The sequence below is a fragment of the Chiloscyllium punctatum genome, chromosome 22 (genome assembly GCF_047496795.1).
Source record: "Chiloscyllium punctatum isolate Juve2018m chromosome 22, sChiPun1.3, whole genome shotgun sequence".
NCBI lineage: Eukaryota > Metazoa > Chordata > Chondrichthyes > Orectolobiformes > Hemiscylliidae > Chiloscyllium > Chiloscyllium punctatum.
The window spans coordinates 38,965,354-38,985,875 of NC_092760.1; the positions used below are offsets into that span (position 1 = coordinate 38,965,354).

General features: G+C 41.1%; 1 protein-coding gene across 1 annotated transcript in view; it reads left to right on the forward strand.

The window, feature by feature from the left end:
- LOC140493883 (anoctamin-9-like) overlaps window positions 1-20,522 on the forward strand; it is a 199,356-nt gene that overhangs the window by 17,709 nt on the left and 161,125 nt on the right. Inside the window, exons 3-4 of the mRNA XM_072592877.1 lie at window positions 4,293-4,406; window positions 20,061-20,197. Coding sequence (XP_072448978.1) covers window positions 4,293-4,406; window positions 20,061-20,197 — 251 coding nt within the window. The remainder of the gene's footprint in view (window positions 1-4,292; window positions 4,407-20,060; window positions 20,198-20,522) is intronic.

The window sequence follows — 20,522 nt, forward strand, 5'->3', positions numbered from 1 at the left end:
ACATGTACATCCTGTCCCTCAGGATTCCCTCCAACAACTTGCCCACCACCAAGGTCAGGCTAACCAGTCTATAGTTCCCTGACTTGTCCTTACCGCCCTTCTTAAACAGTGGCACCACATTTGCCAACCTCCAGTCTTCCGGCACCTCACCTGTGACTATCGATGATACAAATATCTCAGCAAGAGGCCCAGCATTCACTTCTCTAGCTTCCCACAGAGTTCTCGGGTACACCTGATCAGGTCCTGGGGATTTATCCACCTTTACCGGTTTCAAGATATCCAGCACTTCCTCCTCTGTAATCTGGACATTTTGCAAGATGTCACCATCTATTTCCCTACAGTCTATATCTTCCATAACCTTTTCCACAGTAAATACTGATGCAAAATACTAATTTAGTGTTTACCCCATTTTCTGTGGCTCCACACAAAGGCTGCTTTGCTGATCTTTGAGGGCCCCTATTCTCTCCCTAGTTACCCTTTTGTCCTTCATGTATTTGTAAAAACCCTTTGGATTCTCCATAATTCTATTTGCCAAAGCTATCGCATGTCGCCTTTATGTGCTGCTGATTTCCCTCTTAAGTATACTTCTACTTCCTTTATACTCATCTAAGGATTCACTCGATTTATTCTGTCTATACCTGACATATGCTTCCTTCTTTTTCTTAACCAAACCCTCAATTTCTTTAGTCATCCAGCATTCCCTATACCTACCAGCCTTTCCTTTCACCCTGACAGGAATATACTTTCTCTGGATTCTCATTATCTTATTTCTGAAGGCTTCCCATTTTCCAGCCATCCCTTTACCTGCGAACATCTGCCTCTAATCAGCTTTCGAAAGTTCATGTCTAATACCGTCAAAATTGGCCTTTCTCCAATTTAGAACTACAACTTTTGGATCGAGTCTATCCTTTTCCATCACTGTTTTAAAACTAATAGAATTATGGTTGCTGGCTCCAAAGTGCTCCCCCACTGACACCTCAGTCACCTCCCCTCCCTTATTTCCCAACAGTAGGTCAAGTTTTGCACCTTCTCTAGTTGGTACATCCACATACTGAATCAGAAAATTGTCTTGTACACACTTAAGAAATTCCTCTCAATCTAAACCTTTAACACAATGGCAGTCCCAGTCTCTGTTTGGAAAGTTAAAATCCCCTACCCATAACCATCCTATTATTCTTACAGATAGCTGAGATCTCCTTACAAGTTTGTTTCTCAATTTCCCTCTGACTATTAGGGGGTCTATAATACAATCCCAATAAGGGGATCATCCCTTTCTTATTTCTCAGTTCCACCCAAATAACTTCACTGGATGTATTTCCAGGAATGTCCTCCCTCAGCACAGCTGGAATGCTATCCCTTATCAAAAATGCCACTCCCCCTCCTCTCTTACCTCCCTTTCTATCCTTCCTGTAGCATTTATATCCTGAAACATTAAGCTGCCAGTCCTAACCATCCCTGAGCCATGTTTCTGTAATTGCTATGATATCCCAGTGCCATGATCCTAACCATGCCCTGCCTTCCCTGTTAGGCCCCTTGCATTGAAATAACTGCAGTTTAATTTATTAGTTCTACCTTATTAATTTATTAGTTCTGCCCTGACTGTTTGACTTGATTCTGTTATCAACTGTATCAGTGTCAGATTGATCTCTTTCTTCACTATCTCCCTGGTTTAAATCCTCCCAAGCAGTTCTAGCAAAATTCCCTGGTGGTATATTAGTTCCCTTCCAATTTAGGTGCAATCTGTCCTTCTTGTACAGGTCATTTCTACCCCAAAAGAGATTCCAATGATCCAAAAATGTGAATCCTTCTCCCATACACAAGCTCCTCAGCCATGCATTCATCTGCTCTATCCTCTTATTCCTACCCTAACTAGCTCATAGCACTGGGAGTAATCCAGTGAAGACCTTTTTAAATTTCTGCCTAACCCTCTGTAATCTCCCTTCAGAATCTCAACCTTTTGCCTTCCTATCGTTGGTTCCAATGTGGACAATGACCTCTTGCTGGCCCCTCTCCCCCGTGAGAATATTGTGCACCCTCTCTGAGACATCCTTGATCCTGGCACCAGGGAAGCAACACACCATTCTGCTTTTTCTCTGCTGGCCACAGAAACGTCTGTCTGTACCTCGGACTATAGAATCCCCTAATACAATTGATCTCTTGGAAGCTGATGTACTCCTCATTGTATTAGAGCCAGTCTCAATACCAGAAACTTGGCTGTTCATGCTACGTTCCCCTGAGAATCCATCATCCCCTACATTTTCCAAAACCGCATATGTGTTTGAAATGGGGTTTATCCAAAAAAGACTCCTGCCCTAGGTGCCTACCTCTCTTACATTTCCAGGAGTTAACCCATCTATGTGACTGTATCATATACTGTTGCTGTTGCAAATTCCTCATCACTTCTAACTGCCTCTCCAACCGATCCATTCGATCTGATAAGGTTCGCATCCAACAGCATTTACAGCAGATATAATCTGCAGTAACCCTTAAACTCTCTTTAAACTCCCACATCTGACAAGAAGTATATATCACTGTACTAATGGCCATATTTGCTCCTTCACAATCTACAGACCCAGAAAATAACACCGTCTTAATCCTCTACAAAACACTGCCCCAGGTTAAATGAATAGTTATGGCTTATATTTTAAGTTTAATCAAGAGACGTAGCTCCAAAACATATAATCAAGAAAGAACCCACTCTACTCTCACTACTGCAGCCTTTCTGTTGGACACACTTAAAACAACGATTAACTTATCTGATTCTGTTTTGTGAACTTCGCCCAAACAGGTTCCTCCAAGATTAGTTGTGAAATTCACTGTTTGTTAATTTTCCTGGACGCACTCCAATGTCCAGCGATGCATGAATTCAAAACAGCAAAGGCAGTAACTGTGCAGGTTCTTTCTCTCTCTCTTTCTCTCTCCTGCACAGTCCTTCAAGTCCACACCAACCCTCTGAAGAGTAACCCAACCATACCCATTCCCCTACCCTATTGTCCTATGTTTATCTCTGATGAATGCACCTAATCTACACATCCCTGAAGACTACGGGCAATTTATCATGGTCAATTCAGCTGACCTACACATGTTTGGATTGTGGGATGAAACCCACGCAGATATGGGGAGAATGTGCAAACTCCACACAGACAGTTGCCTGAGATGGGCATCAAACGCAAGTCCCTGGCGCTGTGAGGCAGCAGTGCTAACCACTGAGCCACCATGCTGCCCTGTGGTCTCAGCCTAACCAGCTTTTCTTTATAACTCAAACCTTCCATATCCGATGACGTCCTGGTACAGAGGAACCTCAATTATCTGGCATTCGATTATCCGAATTTTGATTATCTGAACAAAGTATTCCCCGCCCCCACCCCCCCATTCCCACCCATGACGTTCAGATAATTAAGTTTCCTCTGTAAATCTCTTCTGAACCCTCTCCAGCTTAATAATATCCTTCCTATAACTGGACAACCAGAACTGGACACAGTATTTCAGAAGAGGCCTCACTAATGTCCTGTACCATTTGAACATGACTTCCCAACGCCTATACTCGATGGATTGAACAAAGAATGCAAACATGCCAAATGCCTTTTTAATCAACCTATCACTTTGCGATACAAACTTCAAATAATTATATACCTGCACCTCTAGGTCCCTCTTCTACAACACTACCCAAGGTATTACCATTAATTGTATTTCCTCAATCTTATTGTCAAGTGCACGGTGGCTTCTTTTGTACATGGCCAGCAGTCAGCGAGTAGTGCTACATTTCCTAATTTTCCACTGCAATTGAACTTTTTCATGAGTAGTTATTTTAGAAGAATGAGAGGAAGTCTAATTGAAGTGTATAAAATGTGAAAAGGGATTGACAAATAGGATGTAGAGAGGATATTTCCTCTTGTGGGACAATCTAGAACAAGAAGTCAGAGCTTTTGGATAATGGATAGTAAATTTAAAACAGAGATGAGGTGAAGTTCCTTCTCTCAAAGGATCGTGGATCTGTGGAATTCATTATCCCAGAGTGCAGTGGAAGCTAGGAAATTGAATACATTTAAAGTGGAGGTAGACAGATTTTTAATTACTAATGAGTTGAAGGGTGATAGGGAATATGCAGGAAAATGAAGTTGAGGCTGAGCTGAGATCAGCCATGGTTGTATTGAATGGTGGAACGGACTTGAGTAAGCCTACTCCTGCCTAATCTTTCTCCTACTTCTTATGTTCCTATGTATTGCAGTAACTGCATGTATATCTACGCATACATCTTGCATTTTCTGAACCATAATATTTGTATGTTTCAGGCTAAAGTTGACTTTGTCTTAGTGACAAACAAATCATATACTGGCATTGACAGACATGAAATGGAAAGGCTGTGTTATCTGAAAAAGTTGAAAGACATAGGCTTCAATATAATGGTGAGTAGAATAAAGTCAAAATAGAATCTAAATTAAAATTAAAGCTTGGAACACCAACAAAATGAAAATAAGGTGTAACCTTTTTAACATCCACAATAGTTTACTAAATGGTAATTCACTTGATATCAGAATAGAATTGGTAACTCAGGCAGTGACCATCTTAAACAAGAAAACTCACTGATCTTTCAATAGTTTCACCATCCCCATGTCATCCTGCCATCAACATTTTAGATGTCATCACTGACCAGAAGCTTAACTGGGTCAGAAAAATAAACTTCACGGCCATAGGAGCATTTCAAGGGCTATTCTGCAATTAGTGGCACACCATTTTTTACTCAGAATATATTTGAATACTCAATACTTATCTGAATAGTATAGTCAGTAGCAATAACAGTCAAATAATTTTTAGATTAGATTACTTACAGTGTGGAAACAGGCCCTTCGGCCCAACAAGTCCACACCGCCCCGCCGAAGCGTAACCCACCCATACCCCTAAATCTACATCTACATCTACCCCTTACCTAACACTACGGGCAATTTAGCATGGCCAATTCACCTGGTCGGCACATCTTTGGATTGTGGGAGGAAACCAGAGCACCCGGAGGAAACCCACGCAGACACGGGGAGAATGTGCAAACTCTACACAGTCAGTCGCCTGAGGCGGGAATTGAACCCGGGTCTCCGGCGCTGTGAGGCAGCAGTGCTAACCACTGTGCCACCGTGCCGCCCAGGATAAGGCAATCCGTTTCTTTGATGCTGCCACTGGACTAAAAGTTAATCTCCTCCACTTCAGATTTACTATAGTTACAATATATATAATCCAAAGAATACAGTGAAACAACATTTAAAAATTGCTTTGACTCCATCCTGCAATACTGTGACGTTTAGCAAGTGGTGAAGATTAAGAATAAGAAATACCATTTCTTCTAAGTACTCCTCCACTTCACAAAACAATGAGGCCTGGATAAATGTTCCTATTCTTTCATCATCACTCGGGCAAAAACATGTAATTTTCTACGTAAGACCACTGTCTAAATACCATTACCTCAAGAAGAACTGTAAAGAGGGCGTGTCACAACACCTCAGGGCAGATGTGCTTAGATAGCAAATTGGCTTGCAAGCATTGCCCAAAACTCAAAGAATAAAGTGAAAAAGTGTGATGGGTGGGAGGTTTGTTCTAATATTATTCTATTATCTGAAATGTCTTATTTAGGAAAAGTGAAGTACTTCAAAAATCATGGTATGTTTTAGGTAGAGCCAATATAGTTTATGAAAGGGAAATGGTGTCTGAAAAATTTATTAAAATTTCTGAGAATGCAACTAACAGGATGATAAGTGGAATCCAATTGGTGTAGTATACTTGGATTTCTGGAAGGCAATCAACAAAGTACCGTATAAAAAGAGTTTACCTGGCTGGGGTTGGCCTGGAGCTCTTTCCCTAATAGCATTGCAAAGGTATCTGGACTGCAGCAGTTCAAGAAGATAAGTGACCACCACCTCCTCAAGGGAAACTAGGATAATAATAAATGCTTGCCCAGCCAATGTTGCTTACATCCCATGAATTGAATAAAAATAACTCAGGATAAGGAGGATGTCCTTTTAGCCTCACTAGCCAGTAGAAGTAACTTACCAGCATTCATCTTGTTGTGCCTTCTTAAAATTTTGTGAGTTTCAGTGTAGTCACAAAAAAAACCAAAGAACTGTGGACATTGGAAATCAGAAACAAAATCAGAAATTGCTGGAAAAACTCAGCAAGTCTGGCAATTGCACTGGAGAGAAAGCAGAGTTAGTAGTCCAGATCCAGTCACCCTTCTTCAGAAAAATGAGGTCACCTTTCATTCTTTGAAACACCAGGAAATCCTATGCAGACCCAATCTCCTCAGTCCATTATTTTAAGACCATCCCAACAACTCGGGGATTAACCCGATGAACCTCCTTTGTACCGCCTCTGTGCCAAATATATCTCTTAGAATCATACAGCATGGAAACAGTACCTTTGGTCTAAACCCCTTCAAGCCGACCAGTTATCTTGCACTGATGTAGTCCTATTTGCCTGTGTTTAGCCAACTCCCTCTAAGCTCTTTCCATCCATACGCCTTTTAACTATTGTAATAGTGCCTGCCTCTACCAATCCCTCTGGGTGCTCATTCCATAAATGCACTACCCTCTGAAAAAGTTGCCCCTAAAGTCCCTTTTAAATCTTTCCCCCTCACCTTAAGTGTACCCCCTCTAGTTTTGGACTCCCCTAATCTCGGAAAAAAACACGTTGGCTAGTCACCTTATCTATGCCCTTCATGATTTTATAAATCTCTAATAATGTCACCCCTCAGCTTCTGATGCCCAGCCTATTTGGCCTGTCCCTGTAGCTCGGCCTGCCCAGTCACAGCAAAATTCTCGTAAATCTTTTCTGCACCCTTTCAAGTTTAATAACATCCTTCCTATACCAGGGAGACCAGAATTGAATGCAGTATTCTAAAAGTGGCCTCACCAATGTCCTGTACAACTGCAACATAAACTCCTGACTCCTATACTTAATGCACTGACCAATGAAGGCAAGCGTGCCAAATGCCTTCTTCACTATCATGTCTACCTGTGACTCCAGTTTCAAGGAACTGTGCACTTGCACCTTTGGGTCTCTTTGTTTAGCAACATTACCTTGGGGCCCTACCATTAGCCGTGTAAGTCCTGCCCTTGTTTGACTTTCCAAAGTTTAATAACTCACATTTTTCTAAATTAAACTCCATCTGCCACTCCTTGGCCCATTGGCCTATTTGATCAAGATCCTGTTGTACTCTTTAGAAAACCTTCTTCACTGTGCACTATACCACCTATTTTGGTGTCATCTGCAAACTTACTAACCATGCCTCCTTTATTCACATTCAAATCATTTACAGTATACAGGTAACCACCACTATCCGGAAGTAGAGCGTTCCTATGAAACCTTTCATAAGCTGAAATGGCATAAAGCAAAGAAGCATTAATTTATATAGGAAAAATTTTGCCTTTTATCGTAAAAGTGAAAATCCTCTTCGGATTCATGAAAACAGGTACTAATGTAGGTCTTTCATAGAAACGAAGTGGTGTAAAATGAACTTTCAAAAAGCAGGGGATATCTGTACAAATGACGAAAAGCAGTGGACCCAACATCAATCCTTGTGGCACACTGCAGGTCACAGGCTTCCAGTCGGAATAACAATCCTTTACCACCATCCTCTACCTCCTATCCTCAACCCAATTTTGTATCCAATTGGCTAGTTCTCCCTGGATTGTCTACAACTCTGCCTTCATTAACCTTCTTTGTTACTTCTTTAAAAATCTCTATCTTTTTTGTAAACTCTTCAAAAATCTCTGAGATAAAGGTATTAAAAATGTACATAATTGTCCAGAGGACTTCTCAGTGAGTATTTAAGCAACTGCAGTAAAACATCTTTACTCCTCTGGTCAAATACCCTTATTATGAAAGCCACCATATCATTTGCCTTCCTAATTGATCGCTGCATCTACATGCTGAATCTTAGTGACTCACGATCAAGGACAGCAGGTCCTTTTGTTCATCCCTATTTCTTAACCTCTCACAATTTAAGAAATATTCTGGATTTTTATTTTTTCTAACACAGTGACGAACTTCACAGTTGTTAACATTATGTTCCATATGCCATGTTCTAACTCATCACTCGAATCCTCACCGCATCCGTTTTACATTGTACATTTCCACACAAATGGGAACATAAGAAATTTGGAAACATTGCAATTGGTCCCTGCACCCAAATCCTTTCTGTAGATTATAAACAGCTGCGGACCTAACACTGATTCTTGCAGTTCCCCTCCAGTAATAGTCTGGTATCCTGAGAAGGATCCATTTATTTCTACTGTCATGATTCCTGTAGGAGTGGTTTGCTGCAAATCCAGTTCCATTATTTTGAATCTTTACAAATATGATGTGTGACCAGTTTAATCTCTAAGATTATGACCCCCTATCTAAGATAAAATAAAAAGCTTGCACCAGATTTAATCAATGAACAGGAAAAAACTTATTCATTTTGACAATCTTATCCTTTAACATGTGGCAAAAACATTATTTATTACAAATCAAACATAAACTACACCCCTTTTAAATCTAAACGTATGTTTATTCATGCATATGATGACAGACAGGTAGATGGATAAAACAGTCTTTTTAGAAATAAAGTGTGTAGAAAATATGGACAAAAAATGCACAAAATCAAAGTACATGGCAAAAGGGGATTTAGGAACATTGGAATTAGGAGTGGGAGTAGGCAGTTCAGCTCTTAGATTCTGGATTAGAATGGTGCTGGGAAAGCGCAGCAGTTCAGACAGCATCCAAGGAGCAGGAAAATCGACGTTTCGAGCAAAAGCCCTTCATCAGGAATACAGGCAGAGTGCCTGAAGGGTGGAGAGATAAATGAGAGGAGGGTGGGGGTGAGGAGAAAGTAGCAGAGTACAATAGGTGAATGGGGGTGGGGATGAAGGTGATAGGTCCGGGAGGAGGTTGGGGGAAGGTAGCAAAGTGTACAATGGGTGGATGGGGGTGGGGATGAAGATAATAGGTCAGAGAGGAGGGTGAAGTGGATAGGTGGAAAGGAAGATAGGCAGGTAGGACAAGTCATGGGGACAGTGCTGAGCTGGAAGTTTGGAGCTAGGGTGAGGTGGGGGGAGGGGAAATGAGGAAACTGGTGAAGTCCACATTGATGCCCTGGGGTTGAAGTGTTCCAAGGCGGAAGATGAGGCGTTCTTCCTCCAGGCGTCGGATGGTGAGGGAGCAGCGGTGAAGGAGGCCCAGGGCCTCCATGTCCTCGGCAGAGTGGGAGGGGGAGTTGAAATGTTGGGCAACAGGGCAGTGTGGTTGATTAGTGCGGGTGTCCCAGAGAAGTTCCCTAAAGCGCTCAGCTAGGAGGCGTTCCAGTCTTCCCAATGTAGAGGAGACAGCATGGGAGCAACGGATACAATAAATGACATTGGTGGGTGCAGGTAAAACTTTGATGGATATTGAAGACTCCTTTAGGGCTTTGGATTGAGGTGAGGGAGGAGATGTCGGCGCAGGTTTTGCAATTCCTGCGGTGGCGGGGAAGGTGCCAGGATTGGACGATGGGTTGTTGGGGGGATGTGGACCTGACCAGGCAGTCATGGAGGGAACGGACTTTGCGGAAGGTGGAAAGGGATGGGGAGGGAAATATATTCCTGGTGGTGGGGTCCATTTGGAGGTGGTGGAAATGTCGGCGGATGATTTGGTTTATGCGAAGGTTGGTAGGGTGGAAGGTGAGCACCAGCGGGGTTCTGTCCTTGTTATGCTTGGAGGGGTGGGGTCTGAGGGTGGAGGTGCGGCATGTGGACGAGATGCGTTGGAGGGCATCTTTAATCACGTGGGAAGGGAAATTGCGGTCTCGAAAGAAGGAGGCCATCTGGTGTGTTCTGTGGTAGAACTGGTCCTCCTGGAAGCAGATACGGTGGAATCGGAGGAATTGGGAATACGGGATGGCATTTTTGCAGGAGGTAGGGTGGGAAGAGGTGTAATCCAGGTAGCTGTGGGAGTCGGTGGGTTTGTAAAAAATGTTGGGGTCAAGTTGGTCGTCATTAATGGAGATGGAGAGGTCCAGGAAGGGGAGGGAGGTGTCAGTGATAGTCCAGCTAAATTTAAGATCAGGGTGGAATGTGTTCGTGAAGTTGATGAATTGCTCAACCTCTTTGCAGGAACACAAGGTGGCACCAATGCAGTCATCGATGTAGCGGAGGTAGAGGTGGGGAGTGGTGCCGGTGTAATTACGGAAGATGGACTGTTCTATGTAGCCAACAAAGAGACAGGCATAGCTGGGGCCCGTACGGGTGTGCATGGCTACCCCTTTGATCTGGAGGAAGTGGGAGGATTTGAAGGAGAAATTGTTAAGGGTGAGGACCAGTTCAGCCAAACGAATGAGATTGTCGGTGGTAGGGTACTGTTGGGGAAGTCGGGAGAGGAAGAAACGGAGGGCTTGGAGGCCCTGGTCATGGCAGATGGAGGTGTAGAGGGATTGAATATCCATGGTGAAGATGAGGCGTTGGGGGCCGGAGAAACGGAAGCCTTGGAGGAAGTGGAGGGCATGGGTGGTGTCTTGAACATATGGGGGGAGTTCCTAGACTAGGGAGGATAGGACAGTGTTGAGGTAGGTAGAGATGAGTTCAGTGGGGCAGGAGCATGCTGAGACAATGGGGTTGGCCAGGGTGGTCAGGCTTGTGGATCTTGGGATGGAGGTAGAACCGGGCAGTGCGGGGTTCCCGGACTATGAGGTTGGAAGCTGTGGGAGGGAAATCTCCTGAGGTGATGAGGTTCTGTATGATCTGGGAGATGATGGTTTGGTAATGGGGGGTTGGGGTCATGGTCGAGGGGGCGGTAGGAGGAGGTGTCCTCGAGTTGGCGTCTAGCTTCAGTGGTGTAGAGGTCAGTGCGCCAGACTACTACTGCACCCCCTTTATCTGCTGGCTTGATGGTGAGGTCGGGATTGGAGCTGAGGGAGTGGAGGGCAGCGCGTTATGAGGATGAGAGGTTGGAGTGGGGGAGAGGGGTAGACAGGTTGAGGCGGTTAGTGTCCCGGCGGCAGTTGGAAATGAAGAGGTCGAGGGCGGGTAATAGGCCAGCATGGTGTGTCCAGGTGGATGCAGTGTGTTGGAGGCAGGCGAAGAGGTACTTGGACGGTGGGCGGGAGTCCTGATTGTAAAAGTAAGCTTGGAGGTGGAGGCGGCAGAAGACATGTTCAACGTCATGGCGTGTATTAAATTCATTGATGCGTGGGCGGGGGGGGAGGGGATGAAGGTGAGTCCATTGCTGAGGACTGATCATTCGCCCTCAGTGAGAGGGAGGTCTGGAGGGATGGTGAAAACTCGGCAAGGCTGGGAGCTGGGATCTGGTGTGAGTGTGGAGCTGGGAGTAGGGGCAGAGCCTGTAACTGGAGTGGGTGTGGTGGTGAGGGGAGTGGGGGTGGAGTCCTGAGCAGGGTAGTGTTCCCCTCACAGTTCTGGGGGGCGGGATTGGTGACAGTGGGATCTGTGGGGGGCATGTCAGCAGAATGCAGGTGAGTAGCGTTGGTAGGGATGGGAGTGGTGGCAAACACGGCAGTGGGGGGGGGGGCGGAAGTCACTGAGCATGTGACATCAGTGATAATGTGAAGGGCGGAAGTGATGTCATGTGTGGTGAATGAGGAATCTTAAATGGCTGATTTTATCCTGGTCTCAACTTCACTTTCATATCTGTTCTCCATAGCCCTTTATCCTGCATTTCCTCAAAAACATACCTATTTCTTTCTTGAATTTGTTGATTGAGTCTGCCTCCACTGTACTCTGGGCAGTGAGTTCTATGGATTCACAACCCTCTGAACGAAGTAGTTTCTCCTCATCTAAGTTTTGAACCTACTTCCTCTCACTCAATATCCATGACTTCTTATTCAAGACTGTCCCAGAAGGGGGAACATCTGTTCAACATCCACCCTATCAATCCCTTTAGCATTTTATGCACATCAATCAGCTCCCCATTATTCTTCTGAACTTCAGCAAGTATAAGCCCAAGCTATTCAACTGCTCCTCAAATGAAAGCCCTTACATCCCTGATATCAATCTGGTGAACCTCCTCTGAATTTCCTCCTGTTCCACCACATCCTTCCAATTTCTCTTCCTCTCAGGAGCATTCTTTAATTGAGAGGTATTTAGTATTTCCCTCCCATTTGCCACTGTTCTTCAATTGTCCTGACCTTTAATATTTTTGCTCAGTCCACTTGGGCCAACTCCTTCCTTAGGCCTGTATATTTACCTTTGCCCAATACTAAAACTTTCCTAAGTGTCTCCATCTTCACTTTTTCAGTCCAAATTTGGAACTCTAGCATGTTTGGTCACTCCTTCCAAATGGAACATTAACTACAAGACCATTTATCAATCCTTACTCATTACATAATACCAAATCTAAAGCAGCCAGTTCTTTCGTTGGCTCCATGATTTGTTGCTTTAAGAAACAATACCTCTACATTCTATGAATCCTTCTTCGAGGCTACGCGTGTAAATTGATTAATTCGGTCAATACACATGTTCAAATCACTGATAATAACCATTGTGACCTTCTCACAAGCCCTCACTATTTCCTGGTTTATACTATATCCTACTTTGGGAGTACTGTAAATTACTCTTTTCAAAGGGTTCCTTCTCTTGCTTTTTATTTCCACCCAGATTGATTTAACATTTTGGTCCTTAGCACCAATATCATTTCTTAACACAGCCTCGATGTCATTCTTAACCAATAAAGCAACTTCACCTCCTGCTCCTTCTTGTCTATCATTTCAGAATACTAAGTACTCTTAGACAATTAACTCTTAGTCCTAGTCTTCCTGTAACCACATTTCAGTAATCTTCACTAGGTTATCTCCATTTGTCTGTATTTGTTTTGTCAACTTTATTCTGAAATGACATAGCTTTCCTACAAATGTTTTTCTGTAATGGTATCATTTTTTGATCATGTTGTTGATTGTGATAATCACCAATACAGTGGCAGATAAGTTGGGCTTAGGTTTTGGCTTGAATTAGATGTTTGCTCTTGAAAAGTCTTGTCGTGTTAACTCTTTCATAAGAGCTAGAGCAAAAGATCCGGCTTGCTTAAAGACATTTTGGAGGTCATGGAGGTCCCTCAGGTCCGTGATAAACTGAACTGAAGCAAATCCATTATCAGTGGCTGAGTGGCGACTTTATTTCAAACATACCTGGTGCCATTACACACATCAAACTTCTTCAAAAAGGTTCAGGTCTCTGTGTAATCAATACATGTCCCCACATAATAAAATTACTGCGGATGTTGGAATCTGAAACCAAAAGAGAAAATGCTGGAAAATCTCAGCAGGTTTGGCAGCATCTGTAAGGAGAGAAAAGAGCTGACGTTTCGAGTCTAACTGACCCTTTGTCAAGGCTTTGACAAAGGGTCAGTTAGACTCCAAACGTCAGCTCTTTTCTCTCCTTACAGATGCTGCCTGACCTGCTGAGATTTTCCAGCATTTTCTCTTTTGGTTTCACATGTCCCCACATTTCCACTTTCCTTTAAATTATACATATAAGAACAGCTGGTTCTTTCTCTGAAACAAATCAGTCCAAGCCAAATAAAATATCTGTAGTCCTGATAGTATTTACTGGCTTCTATCTATTAACCAATTCTCAATTTATAGAAATGTGTTTCCCCCAAAACCATGTGCTCTAATTTTATTTGTTAACCTCCTGTGTGGGTCCTAATCAAAAGAAAACTCTGAAAATGCAAATACACTGCATTCACTGGTTCACCTATTAATACTACATTCAATATCCTAAAAAAAGACTCAAACCAAGTTTGTCAAACATAATTTCTCATTCATAATTTCATATTGACCCTGCCAACTGTTACCATTCTTTTCCAAATATCTATTTATCACATTCTTTATCATAGATTTTAAAATTTTCTTTATTACTAGTGCAAAACAATCAGACTTGTTGTTCTCCATTCTGTCTCATCTTCCCTTCTTACCTTATTAGGGTAATTTTCATTATTACACAGGATTCTCACAAAAATAAGCTGCAAAAGCTCTTATAATCAGTTACAGAGGAACCTCAATTATCTGAAGGACACGGGCAGGGAGTATTTCATTTGGTTAATCGAATTTCGGATAACCAAATGCCGGATAACGTAGTTTAGCCAAGCATCGGGACCTTGCGATCTTGCTGGGTAATCCGATATTCGGGTAATTGAATGTCGGATAATTGAGGTCCTTCTGTAGATGGTTGTTCTTCAAGACAGAATTTGAAAGTAACATGTATGTGAGCATGTTATTCAGTTTAGTGCCTCACTTCTCTGGTCCTTCCTGACCATCTCACCTGATGGTTGGGCTCTGACCTCCTCCAGCCATTAGTCTTGTTGTTAGTATAGATTAGATTAGATTACTTACAGTGTGGAAACAGGCCCTTCGGCCCAACAAGTCCACACCGCCCCGCCGAAGCGCAACCCACCCATACCCCTACATCTACATCTACCCCTTACCTAACACTACGGGCAATTTAGCATGGCCAATTCACCTGATCTGCACATCTTTGGACTGTGGGAGGAAACCGGAGCACCCGGAGGAAACCCACGCAGACACAGGGAGAATGTGCAAACTCCACACAGTCAGTCACCCGAGGCGGGAATTGAACCCGGGTCTCTGGCACTGTGAGGCAGCAGTGCTAACCACTGTGCCACCATGCCGCCCAAAATTTGTGAAAAATTATTTCAGCTCCATCTGATCAATATCATGAGGCAGGTTCATGATAAATAACAGATGAAGGTCTTTCTATCAAATTATGCACAATATTCCCATAATCAAATTAATTTTCATTCTGACCTTGCTGTAGCTCTATTGTAACACACAGTGCTGTTCCTAATTTGCTGATCACAAAACTGGGGATAGTATCTGTATTTATGGTTTTTCCTTTGGCCAGGGCTATGGGTTGGGTCAGTGTGAGAGGAATTCCAGTGGTGAAGATAATGCCACTAGTGATCTTTCTTATTTGTTCCTGAAGCCTTGAGATGGAAGGGATGAAGATTTTTTAATGAGGATTTCAGCAACTTCTTCCATGAACACAGGATCGTTTTTTTTCACCTTGGCTGCCCGAGTCCAGATTCTGAATGTACTCTTCAAAGGGTTCTGTCTTCCTATATCCGCTTCCAACCTTAGTCCTTCATTGTTGATATCTGAGAGAATGAGTACAATAGAGACTGAAGGAAAAGTGTGAGAGAACTGATTGTGTGTAAATCTGAGTGAGAAAGTGACTTAGTAAAAGAGATGATTTGGAAGAATCGATGTTGGACTGGGGTGGACAAAGTTAAAAATCACACAACATCAGGGTATAGTCCAACAGGTTTATTTGGATACACTAGCTTTTGAAGCGCTGCTTCTTCATCAGGTGGTTGTGAAGTAGGATAATAAGACACAGAATTTATAGCAAAAGATTACAGTGACATGCAGCTGAAATGATATATTATATAAACCTAGATTAAGTCTTTCATCTTTTAGAATGGGAGTAAAAGAGAGTAAGTGATTAAGAGAATGAAAATGAGAGAGAAAATAGAGTGAGTAGTTAGAGACACTTGTATATGTTTACTTTGTAACTCCTTAACTTTTTTTTTGAAAGTTCATCCTTCATGTTGTAGCCAATCAGATCTCAAGCAGCTGGTGCTGGGTTTCTTGTTGGAAGGGAATGAAAGGCTTACAAGAAGTCTGGTTTCTTTTTAGAGTGGTAGCAAACTTTTGCTTCTATAGAAACAATATGTGTTGGGATGCTCAGCACATCTGGCGGCATCTGTGCATGGAGAAACGGAGGTGAGTGACCCTTTGTGAGAACTAGTACAGATTTAGAGGACCTGAAGCATTAATCCTCTCTCTCTCTTTCCACCTCCCCCTCTCTCTCTGGATGCTGCTTTGTTTGTTGAGTATTTCAAGCATTTGCCTTGCTGTGCTCACCTATTATATGCTCCATTTTGGGAATTGTTAATTGTAATTAATTTAAATTTAAAATTTGAAACTATGGGTGGGGGAGGGGGCCGCAGAGCGGAGTTAATGGTCTAATGATAAGGTCATCGGCTGGTAATCCAGGGAGCTAGACAAGTATTTTGGGGACACACGTTCAAATTCTACATATCAGGAATGGAGCATATGGAAAAGGCCACACAGAACCCCAAGTCTATTACACCATTCAGTAAGATCATGCATGATCTGATTACTCCATATTTCTGCCTAACCCTGATAAGATTTCAACCCCTTGCTTTCCAAGAATCTGCCCACCTCTGCCTTTGGAAGATTCAAAGATTGCTTCTACTGCCTTTCAAAGAAGAGAATTCCAAAGACTCTCAGCTGTCTGTAAGGTAACATTCTTTAAATTCTGTCCTAAACAGGTGACCCCTAGATCTAAAATCTCCCATGGAAGGAAACATTATTTTATGTACCCTTCAAGTCTTCTTAGGACCTTTTATCTTCCTTTCAAGTCACTTCTTAGTCTTCTAATTTTCAGCTGATACAAGTTTAGCCTGCCCAGCCTCTCCTCATAAGACAACATACCCATTTCTGGTATTATGCTAGTAAACCTTCTCTGAATTATTTCAATATGTTTCTATCCTTCCTTACATAAAGAGAGCAGTGTTTTACATTGTACTTTATCTGTGGTCTCACCAACATCCCAAAGAGCTCAAGTTTAACTGTCTCACTTCTGTATTCAATTCTGTTTACAATAAACAATAATATTCCAACTTTACTGGGTTTCCTAATTTCTTGCTGTACCTGTATACTAACCTGCAATTCATGTAATGGAACACCCAGATCTGTCTAGATATCACATCTTTGCATGTTATCCTTCAGTATCTTATTGACAAGGACACCCAAGTCCCTTTGCAGTTCTACACTTTTCACTTTGTAAGCTTTAAAAAAATACTCTGCACATCTGTTCTTCCTACCAAAATAGATAGCTTCACACTTGTTCACATTCTATTCTATCTGCCATATTTTTACCCATCATTCAGCATGTTATTAAACAAAATAATCAATTATTTCTCTGCTATTCCTTAATTCCTTATTAAAAAGTTCTCCTGACTCTGCTTTTAATGTACCTACATTCATCTTAGCTAAAGCTTTCCTTTTAACATACCTGTAAAAGTTTATGCAGTCCATTTTTTTTGATAGATTGTATTTGTAGAGTGTTCTTATGGTTTTTTTTGTCTTCCATTGCTGAATTCTAAAAACTCACCAATCTTCATATTTAGTTCAATTTCCAACTACTTTAAAGCCTTTTTTTAAAATCTTATACAAATCTTAACTTTTTTTGTCTGGCAAAGTTGACTGATCTCTTTTGAGTTTTTGCACTTTGAAGGAATATACAGTTTCTGTAAACTGTGTAATAGATCTTTGAGGACTATCAGTGATCTATATACAGTCATGGTTTTTAATGCATTTTCCCAGTCCAGCTGAACTAACGTATGGCTTGTGTTTTCATGCTTTCCCTTATTCACATTTTAAATCCTTGTCTCAGATTGAATTACCTCACTTTCAAACATAACGTAGGAAAGTAGATACTGTTCTCTGCAGCAAAGACAAGAGTCCTGAAGGCCAACTTGGTGCCAAGATTCAGGACATCAATTTTAGCTGAAGAGGAACTTGAGATGGAAAGGGAAAGATCCAATTATCAGAGTCCATGTAGGTTCCAACAACATAGGTAGGAATTAGAAAGGACTTCTGCCGAGGAATTACGAGCAGCTCTGGGCTAAATTAATAAAAACAGAACCGCAAAGATAATAATTTCTGTAGTACTACCTGAGCCACATGCAAATTGCCAAAGGGTATATTAGACAGGTGAATGTACGGCTCAAAGACAGATTTGGGAAGAAAAGTTCAGAATCGTGCAGCAGTGAAAGAGGGAGAAAGAGGTATCTTTTCTGTTGGGAGAAGCGTCATTTCAACCAGTGACCTGGTAGATTGTATAATTGGGTTGTAGATGGGGCTTTAAACTAAACTATGTGGGGAGGATTCAGTTGAAGAGAAGTTTTAAAAAATCACAAAGAAACAAGAGAGGGTAGAGGGTATGAAGAGGTAAACAACAGTCAAAGTGAGACAGGAAAATGTAGAAACTAAATGCAGAAGAGTATTGAGGAAAAATAAATTAGAACCAGAGTAAGTAATAATTGTAAAAATTATTACAAATTTTGTAATAATTAAGATACTTTATCTGACTAAACACAGCATTTGTAATGAGATAGATGAGTTCACAGCACAAACAAATGAATATGACTTGGTAGCAATTACAGAGAGGTAGTTACAATGTGACCAAGACTGGGAGCTCAGTATTCAACAGTCAAAAAGGAAAAGGAGGTGGAATTAACTTTTTTAATAAAGGAAAGTATCGGTGCAGTAGTGAATGGTGATGCAGGTGCAATAGATCCTAGTGTTGAATCAGTTTGAGTGGAAATAAGGAATGGCAAAAAGAAAGAAGTCACTAGTGAGAGTCTTACCTCACTATAGGAAAATATATATCAGGAAATAATGGAGGCATGTAAGAAAGATGCTACAATTGTAATGGGTGATTTTAATCTACATATTAACTGGACAAATCAGATAGGCAAGAATGACAGGCAGATGAATTTCTATAGTTTATCAGGGATTGCTTTTTAAAGTCATATGTTGCAGAAACAAACAGGGAACAGACTATTTTAGAAATAGCAATGAGGTAATATTAAAAAGAGATCTCATAGTTAAGAATCCTATAGAGGGTTAGCAATCATAACATAGTAGAATTTAAAATTCAGTTTGAGGGAGAGAAACCAGTGACCTTAACTTAAATAAGGGCAATTACATAGGTATGAAGAAAGAGTTGTCTAAAGCAGTCTGGAAAAATAACATAGGGAGGAAGTCATTGGATGAGCAATTGCCTTCAGCACAGTTTCCTTTAAGTGAATATTTCATAATCCTCATTAAACATTTATTCTAGTGAGAAAGAAGAATTCAATGAGAAGGATCAACCACCGATAATTAACAAAGGCAATCAACAAGAGTGTCTAGTCAAAAACTAAGACATACAAAACAATGAAAACTAGTTGTAAACCAGATAATTTGTAACTTTTTTTTAACAAGCAGGAGTTGACTAAAAAGCTAACAAAAAAAGGAGAAAATTGATTATGAAAGTAAATTGGTAAGAAATATAAAATCAACAGCAAACGCCTCCACGGATATATAAAAAAAGGAGAGTTGCTGAATTAAGTATGATACCCCTGGAGAATGCAAATGGGGAATTGATAACAGGCAATAGGGAAATGTTAGATGATCTAAACCAATGTTTTGCCTTAGTTTTCATTGTGGAGGATACTATAAGGATGGTGTAAAAGTCTCTATTTTGAGTAACAAAATATTTGACAACTAATGAGACTAAAGGCTAACAGACCTAGTGGCCTGAATCCAGATGATTTCAAGGAAGTGGCTGCAGGAAGAGCGGAGGCATTCATTAACATATTTCAAAACTCACTATGTTCTGGGAGGTTTCTAGCAGATTGGAAAACCACTAATGTGACATCCCTGTTCAAGAAGAAAAGGAGGCATCTTAGGCCAATTATGCTGACATTTTTTTAGGAAAATGCTAGAGTTCATGATGAAGGAATGACTTGGGGAAGAGGGCAATTGTAATGTATCAAATTTTCTGATATTCAAAAATAGGGAAGAGAATATGTTGTGATGTGGACATAAGGAAACTTCAAGGGGATAATGATAAGTTGAGTAGGTGTGCAAAAACATGGCAGATTGAGTTTAATATGAGAAAATATGAGGTAATGCACCTGGTTTGAAGAATAAAAAGATAGACTTATTTATATTTAGAGAGACTCCAAAAATGAGCAGCACAGAGGAATCTGCGTATGCTTTTTCATGAAGCACAATAAGTTAGCATGCAGGTGCAGCAACTACTACAAGGTCCTACAATATTACAATGTCCTGAAGATAATCATTTGACTATAGAAATAAAAGCTAAGGTGATGTTGGGAGTATATTAGCATAATGATTGTGAATAAAGAAAGTTTAATGATTCCGAAATATATAAATTTATTAATTTTACACTGAAAAAAATCAAAGTGTCAAGATTATTTTCTCTTTCCAGAAAAAAGAAAATGATTTAAATCAGTTCTTTGGAATCCAAGCACCTGACAAGATGTTTGAAAAATACATTCAACTTCTGAATATTGCTGAGAGAACTTGTAGCTCCACTGGACTGGAAACAATCTCAAAGTCAACCAGGTATTATTGATCAAGTGTGGTAGATTTAATATAATTATATATTTGTTGAGTTATCATCGATCTTTGTCCAACCAGTTCACATGGAATAACAAAGTTCACTCTGCCATATTGATTTAATTCAAATTGGAAGTAAATGATGATTAAATGTGAAATTATGTAATAGTGAACAGTAATTTTAGATTCCAGTCTCTGATAATAGTACATAGAAATATTCTCTTGAATTCAACCCATCAACAAATTGAACAGAATTGCTGGACTTCATCAGTTAGTTGTGACCACGAAGCTAGCCAAAAAGCTAGGGCTGGTTTTTACCAATTGGGTAGAT